This window comes from Perca flavescens, chromosome 22 (assembly GCF_004354835.1).
Source record: "Perca flavescens isolate YP-PL-M2 chromosome 22, PFLA_1.0, whole genome shotgun sequence".
Taxonomy (NCBI): domain Eukaryota; kingdom Metazoa; phylum Chordata; class Actinopteri; order Perciformes; family Percidae; genus Perca; species Perca flavescens.
This window is the reverse complement of record NC_041352.1, coordinates 3,636,168-3,644,530: the sequence shown is the minus strand read 5'-3', so window position 1 is coordinate 3,644,530 and position 8,363 is coordinate 3,636,168. Positions and strand designations below refer to the sequence as shown.

Sequence of the window (8,363 nt, the reverse complement as noted above, 5' to 3'; positions counted from 1 at the left end):
GCTTCCACACTCGGGAGTGCTTGGCCATGGACAAGAAGCTCCGACTCTAAATGGCATGGAATAAAGGAAGAGGAAGGAGGGGCCCTACCTACACACAGGTCTGCTTTACTACATCTACAAAGACATCTACAAATCTTAGGTCTTTATCTTCACAGATCTTACCCAGAGTCAGACGATAATACCAGCTGGCACATCAGCTATCAGTGAGCACCAGACGAAAACCTCCAAGACCATCTTTAAACAGCAGTGTTGAAAACTTTGGAAAAGTAAAGTTGGATGTTGTTGTGGCATCTCTGTGAGAGTATGGTGCAGTTGTAAATATGCTCACATTTGTGAAGGGAGGATGTGTATCTGTGTTTGTGTCTTTGTACCACGCATTTCCAGATGGGCACACACAGTGTCTCTGCAGCCCACGCAAAGACCAAATGGTTTGTTGGCAGTCAACCTACATCTATGATCTGGAGCTTAATGTGAGAGAGCAGACCGAGTGAAACTGCCTGTGAGAGGCAAGCCTGAAGAAAACTCTACAGAATGTTGATAAGATGCTTCCTTTTACCAACCCGTTCACTCCCAACTCATAAAATACTGACGCTTGGTCAGTGGCTCTCAGTGTCAAATACCTACGCAAAAATCCCCCTTTAGCGTCTGCATGGAACGCACCGTGCAGAGCAGCAGCTCGACCGCGGGGTTGTAAGATGACGTAGTATGAAGAGCGACAAAGGTAGTGAGTAGCATGAAAGACCGAAAATACACACAAGGAGTTTGGTGGATGAGTCAAACAACATAGGAGACCGGGGTTTGTGTCCCTTTGTTTTCCCATTAACTGGAGTGAAACAACAGCAAATTTGTATGACTAATACAGCTCCCAGAGTTCTGTTGGATATGCTATGCGTCGCAACCACTGGGGCCAGCAACTTTGCCGTAAGCAGCTACTTTGAATGCAACAGTAGAAGAATAACTGGTGCCTCTCTTTAAAAAAACAGCCAAACAAACTGGACTGAAAGGAGTCTTGTTTTAATAATGCCAGGATCATTTTACACAATTATTTTGTCGTTTACCACAGTCACTATGTCAGACATAGTGCCATGCGTTATTGCTGTGTCTTGGACAGAAGAGAAGCAACACTACAAGTATGGCACAGATCAGCGGTAGATGCTAGATCGGATCCGCTAGACGCGTCAACGTCACAGGACGTGTCTTGTGGCCCACATTATTTTTGCCTTATTCTGCCTCTGATTGGCTTACCCTGTTATTCTTACCCTAACCCTAACCAATCCCCACTCCTCATGCCTAAACCTAACTGCATCGACACGTCTAGCAGTACTGATCTAGCGTTTACGCAGATCAGCCCCCAGACCGATTGTCGCGTGTTGTCGTCAACATCAAGCGCACGTTCATAGGTCGACGCAAGTTCATTGGTCGACGCTTTGGAGGAGCGGCAGCCTCTCAAAAACTCACGAAAATCTTTTAAACTGACCGTTGTCAACTGAAATAAATACAGATTCAGAAACGTTAAGAAATGTTTTCAGAAACACATTACGGTGAACTATTTCCATAAAATAAGATATCGTTTTCCAAAACGAGCCACCATTTTGGTCTGTTTTGAAATCCGGGAGCCCCACGTGGAGCGTTTGTCCAATCAGGTGCAGCCATCGCGGTTGTAGGAGGGTGTAGGCTGTTTTCTTTGCTTGTCGGTGGTCATTGAAGAGAAACTTGCACTGCTAGTGCAATGCTGGGAAGCGGGGTGATCCCTGCTGTAAAAAACAGCCTGAGCACTGTATGTATCTTTCCTTTATCTCATTGCTACAGCGGAAAGCAGCAGTAGCGCCTCTCTTTCTTTTCGCCATGTTTACATACTGTATGTGCACCAGACAGTCTGTTTAGGTCCCACTATTGGCGTAAAAAGACAAAGAAATTCTGACATGCTAGACTTTCTGCGTCGTGGTCGTGAAGCCACCCATACATTAGAACGCTGATCTTTGATTATGTCACACTACAAGAGGTAAAGACGCACATTTGTCAGGCCCAACCCTTATAATCTGGCACGACTCTGAACGTTTGTCCGTGACGTGTCTGTCGGGTCAAAATTTTGGCTGAATTTGTGTCCATTTGGGTAATTTGAAGAATCAAAGTCAGAAATGTCATCCAACACAGAAATACTTAACTCATGATCGAGTATTGTTTTTTCTAAATTATTTGAAACGCGCCGCACTGACTTTGTTACATTGTTAGCTGTGAATCCCTTGTGTGTCGGTACTTTTTTGTTTAACCAGGAACTCCACTGACATTATAAATGTCATTTCCGAGGGAGACCTGGACCTACAGAATTTGAATCCAAACTTTGGGGATTTATAATTTTGTGTGTTGTTTGCAGTGCCCATAACATTCTCAGAGATAATAATAATAATAATAATAATAATAATAATAATAATAATGAAATAATACATCAATAAAAAATTTTATATTAACTATTGATTAGCTTTGATATGTGTCGATCCTCCGAAATATTTGACCGGGTTTATATGTGCAGATGATGGGAAGACCCTGGTTAGCATTTGGTCAGGATCATTATGAAGCATGTATCACCAGCTGAAGATGGCATAACAAAGTGTGTGTGTGTGTGTGTGTTAACAGATAGAATGCCTTCATACAAGAAGACACATCAATTTGATTGATTCGCCGACACACAACTTGGCAGCAATCAAAACAATTAAAGTCACGTTGAAGATTTGCGTAGATGGTGCAAAATAAAGAAAAAGAAGATGGAGAATGGTGAAACAATGAAACAGTCAGTGGAGAAAACAGGCGAGCAGTTGTTTGGGATGCAAATGAAGGGCATGCAGCACAGATGGCACCGTGCTGCATCACTCACTGCCTGCATAAAAGATAGAGAGGTAAGATAATTCCTCTGTGGCTCACTGCCCTGAACCCCCGCAGAGCACCATCAATGACTGACTTGGTTTTCCTGGGCTACATGCAACTGAGGGTCAGGCCTACCCCAGTCCAGAGTGTGGTGGTAATGAAACTGACTTGTGAACATATATAGAATATGGACGTAGTCACTGTGACGTCCCCCATAGGAAGTCTACAATCTATGCTTGACTCCTGTGACTGCACCCACCTCTCTCAAAGCGAAACGCTCTCAAAGATGCACATTATGAACATTTGTCATGGAGTGGGAACTAAGCTACAGGGAACACAACCGTTTTTGTACCAGGCTGTAAACGTGTTTAATTCTGCCCTAAAGTTAGGCATTTTAACATGGAGGTACATGGGGACTGATTCACTCACCCGGACGACACAATCTTCTGAACATAGTCATACTGAGAAATCCAGAGAGAGTTGTGTGGAGCTGATAGTCTTAATTAGCTTTGTAGCAACTCATTTGGCAACGGCTTGAATGTAACGGACATTTATTAATATCAAAACTTACGCTCTAAAGGTTTAAGTATTGGCTTCATTTTTAAGCACCGGAAATCACAAAAGTGACCTAAATGGCAAAAACAATTATCGAAAAAAAAAATTATCCAGCACCATTGTTATGCAGTGTTCAAAAATTTGATTTAATAACATTTTAAAAAAAAAAAAAAATTAAAGCTGCAAAGCATCATTGGACAGGCCCTCGCTCCTCTGCGTGCGTCGGGGTTACTGGCGGACGTCACTCCTTGCGACCGTGCATTAGCGCGGCACTCAGACAAATCGTCACCAATGAAAAGGGAACTCCCTGCTGAGTTTAATGATACCTCACACAAGACTCTACGTCATACAGTTCATTAGCTGTGAAAAGGGGGCGTGGCCAAAGCATAGGTGTCTGGGCAAAACTTTACCAATTAAAAAGGAAGTCTCTGCTGAGTTCATTGATAACTCATGAAAACCTTACCTTAAACGGGTCACCAGTTATGGCTTAAGCATAGGGGGCGGGCCAAACCATCACCAATCAAAAAGAAACTCTCTGTTGAGTTCAATGATACCTCACACAAGACTCTACCTTAAACGGTTCAAAAGCCATAAGAGGGGGCATGGCCTGAGTAGGTGGGCGTGGTTAAATTATAAGGGGCGGCTCAGTATCACATGTAGACCACACATTATAAGTTTCATGTAAATCGGATGATTTTTGTCATATAAGGCGGATTTCCTGTTGCCAGCGGGGGGCGCTATGACCAAAAGTCAATTTTGGCCCTTAGATATCCTCAGGCCTGTACCCTTGTCAAATGTGAAGAAATTAGAATTTCGGGAAAAACATTTCGGGCAGATATGACAATGTACACTCAAGTTACAACAACTTCTTGGTTCATTGATAATGCTCAAAATGGCCACCACGCCCACAACGTTTGACAAAAAGTTTTTCTTTTAATAACTTTTCATCTTAAAGGTGTTCAGATGGTACAGACCAAATTTCAAGGTCATCGGAAGACATCTCTAGGAGTTTGTTCAAGTATAGCACCTTGACTTTTAGGCCTACTTCCTGTTGCTACTAGGGGGCGCTATGACTTTAAGTAAATGTTGGCCTGTAGATGTCGTCAGGGTTGGAGTTTTCGAGCCAATTGGACAATGTACACTCAAGTTACACCCACTTCCTGTTTCAATGGCAAAACGCACAAAATGGCCCGCCCCGCCACAGCCATGCCCTATGACGATATGTTTTTCTTTTAACATCTTTTCATCTTTAACGTCTTAAGATGGCATAGACCAAATTTGAAGTTGATCGGATGAAATCTCTAGGAGTAGTTCGTTAAAGTACGACATGTGGAAATGGCCAAAATCGCACAAATTTCAAACTTTCAATTCAAAATGGCGGACTTCCTGTTGGTTTTAGGGTATGGCTACAATGACATTTTCTGTGCGTCTTGATATGTTACATATGTGTACCAAGTCTCGTTAGTCTACGTTCAACGTACTTCAGGGGCTCAGTTCTTTTACTTCCTTAAATACGTACATTTTCACCAGACTTGATGCAACCACCGATTTTTATGGTTTTTGAATATGTTAAGCCCCTCAAAAAGGCGATTCATTTGCCGGAAGAATAATAATTCCTTCAGTTTCAATAGGGCCATCACCGCTGTCGGCGCTTGGGCCCAAAACAATTCCAGCATCACATTCTGACCACATCATCTGAGTCCCTATGATCTTCATTTTTTCCCCCCACAATAGACATGAAGATTGCTTTTACTATCACATTATACGTACATTACCCATGAGATCAGATTTGACATTAGTTTAAATGCCATGCAGGCTAACTGGCCTGTTTTTCTCAGTGGAGATTTCTATCACACACGAGAGGCAGGGGGAGCCTGGCTGACAACATGTAGCCCCAAGACAGAATTGGCATAGGTTGTTGGGCAGCCGGCATCACCCACATGCTCCTTTAACAATAACATTTATGCATTTTCATGGTACGGACATAGATTCTGGCTAACCAGTGTCTGGCTTTCATTTCTCTTTCCCTTTCTTTTTTTTTCCAGTTCATCCCATCTTCATCTACAAATGGCAGTGCATAGCAAGATGTAAATGAGATCCTTATTACAGCAGAGTTCATCAAGCTGCTGCTGGAGCGACATCAATGGCTTGATGAATATGCATGCAAATTTGTTAATTAAGTTAATTATTCTGCTGAAATTCCATTTGTCTTGCGGAGAAAATCTCTCCTGCGATGGCTTTTAGCGTGGTTCAGTCATTAGTCACTTGCGATGCTATTTAAAAACACTTTGGTTCATTCTTTTTTTAAGAGGAAAGTTCAACTGGGGCAGGGGTGGAGGGGTGGAGAGGGTGCAGGGGCAGAGAGGGTGGAGGGGTGAAGAAGGTGGAGGGGTGGAAAGGGTGGAGAAGGTTGAGGGGCGGAGAGTGTGGAGGGGTGGAGAAGGTGGAGGGGTGAAAGGGTGGAGGGGCGGAGAAGGTGGAGGGGTGGAGAAGGTGGAGTAGTGAAAGGGTGGAGGGGTGGAGAAGGTTGAGAGGGTCGATAGGGTGGAGAGGGTGGAGGGGCGAAGAGTGTGGAGGGGTGAAAGGGTGGAGAGGATGGAGGGGCAGAGAGGGTGGAGGGGTGAAGAAGGTGGAGGGGTGGAAAGGGTGGAGAAGGTTGAGGGGCGGAGAGTGTGGAGGGGTGGAGAAGGTGGAGGGGTGAAAGGGTGGAGGGGCGGAGAAGGTGGAGGGGTGGAGAAGGTGGTGTAGTGAAAGGGTGGAGGGGTGGAGAAGGTTGAGGGTCGATAGGGTGGAGAGGGTGGAGGGGCAAAGAGTGTGGAGGGGTGGAGAAGGTGGAGGGGTGAAAGGGTGGAGGGGCGGAGAAGGTGGAGGGGTGGAGAAGGTGGAGGAGTGAAAGGGTGGGGGGGTGGAGAAGGTTGAGAGGGTCGATAGGGTGGAGAGGGTGGAGGGGCGAAGAGTGTGGAGGGGTGGAGAAGGTTTAGGGTTGATAGGGTGGAGAGGGTGGAGAGGGTGGAGGGGCGAAGAGTGTGGAGGGGTGGAGAAGGTGGAGGGGTGAAAGGGTGGAGGGGCGGAGAAGGTGGAGGGGTGGAGAAGGTGGAGTAGTGAAAGGGTGGAGGGGTGGAGAAGGTTGAGAGGGTCGATAGGGTGGAGAGGGTGGAGGGGCGAAGAGTGTGGAGGGGTGGAAGGGTGGAGAGGATGGAGGGGCAGAGAGGGTGGAGGGGTGAAGAAGGTGGAGGGGTGGAAAGGGTGGAGAAGGTTGAGGGGCGGAGAGTGTGGAGGGGTGGAGAAGGTTTAGGGTCTATAGGGTGGAGAGGGTGGAGAGGGTGGAGGGGCGAAGAGTGTGGAGGGGTGGAGAAGGTGGAGGGGTGAAAGGGTGGAGGGGCGGAGAAGGTGGAGGGGTGGAGAAGGTGGAGGGGTGGAGAAGGTGGAGTAGTGAAAGGGTGGAGGGGTGGAGACGGTTGAGAGGGTCGATAGGGTGGAGAGGGTGGAGGGGCGAAGAGTGTGGAGGGGTGGAGAAGGTGGAGGGGTGAAAGGGTGGATGGGCGGAGAAGGTGGAGGGGTGGAGAAGGTGGAGTAGTGAAAGGGTGGAGGGGTGGAGAAGGTTGAGAGGGTCGATAGGGTGGAGAGGGTGGAGAGGGCAGAGAAGGTGGAGAAGGTGGAGAGGGTGGAGGGACATTCACTGGGTGTCAAGACATGCTCAGGTCAGTTTCAGAAATGAATGTATCTCCATTGTTGATGCTAAGTACTGATTGATATGATAAAACATAAATGATATGTTAGGGACCGGGGTGTAATTTTTTTACTCTTATATTGTCTAAGTGAGTACTGCCACCAGTAGGCTATACGGTTACAGGTGGTGAAATTTCATTTGTCAATCTATTTATTTATTTTTTAAACTGTTTAAATCTGTAATGAAGTATGAAGTTGAATGACTTAATTTGACTTAAAAACAATAACTGTGTTTTACAACATTTTGTAAGTAGCTTCCACTTTTGTTCAAAAGAACACCTTGTTCTGTCGCACCTTAAAGGTATAGTAAGCAATTGTTATAGGTTCAATTAATCCCTTTATGTGTTTTTTTTGTGACAATTTATTTTTCTTTCACATGGGCTCTGTGGCACAATGGACAGCATGTTGGACTTCTTGTTAAGCTCTGAAGACGTGATTCAAAGGTTGTGGGTTTGAGTCCCACCAGCGTCAACCATTAGAACCATTCTCCTTAAAATAACAAATTTATTTCCATTTAAACTCAGAGGTTTTTGTTTCGAGCCAGCCAGAGTCAAGCTTTAGATATTGCAATTAATGACAAAAGGCCTCAGTGAACCTGTAAATGGTAGAATTCCTGTGCTCTGCTTGATTGTATACTTAGGGAAATAGTATTTTGCTTGTTAATGTCCCAGCAATGTTGTTTTTGTGCATGTGCACCAAAATGTATGTCTGTGATATTGTGCCTTGTTTGTTAGCTGGTCTGACAGTTCAGCTGTGCGTGAATGCAACGCATTCTCATGAACGGCTCCGTATGATATGGTAAGAAAATGTATGCACACCAAAACCTATGACATCCTACGAAATTAGGAGACCACCGGCTGGTCACATGACACCGGCTGGCTACGAGCTCCATGACACTGAGCGGCAGTTGCTAGTTACAGAGCTTGGCGACGCGGGCTACAGTTAAAGTTAGGGAGTTGGTAGATGTGTTTAGCCGAAAATAGGTGACTTTGAGCCGGGTTCAGAACACCGCGAGCTGCTGCTCGTTTCGGCAGAGAATGCTTTTAAATTTAGTCCATAAAATATGAGCGTTTTGCCGCCACGGAAATTAAGATTAGGCACCAAAACGACAAGTTAAGTTTAGGAAAAAGATCGTGGTTTGGATTAAAACACTCCCAAGGAACACGCATTTCCAGGGTGAAAGGCTTTATTTTCCCTGGGAAGCGATCTCCACTCCC

At 45.4% G+C, this 8,363-nt stretch overlaps 1 protein-coding gene across 1 annotated transcript; it reads right to left on the bottom strand.

Annotated features, from left to right (window-relative positions):
• Window positions 1-5,690: 5,690 nt before the first annotated feature.
• Window positions 5,691-7,631, bottom strand: LOC114549583 (leucine-rich repeat extensin-like protein 5). Its single transcript, XM_028569960.1, has 2 exons — window positions 7,610-7,631; window positions 5,691-7,096 (listed from the first exon to the last, which is right to left on the bottom strand). The coding sequence occupies exons 1-2, from the start codon at window positions 7,629-7,631 to the stop codon at window positions 5,691-5,693; spliced, it is 1,428 nt and encodes a 475-aa protein (XP_028425761.1).
• Between the last annotated feature and the right edge of the window lie 732 nt (window positions 7,632-8,363).

Coding starts and splice junctions, on each gene's coding strand:
- LOC114549583 (XM_028569960.1), bottom strand. CDS start 7,631: ATGGTTCTAATGGTTGACGCTG. Junction 7,097..7,609: donor GGTTCTAATGGTTGACGCTG/GTGGGACTCAAA, acceptor CTTGACACCCAG/TGAATGTCCCTCCACCCTCT.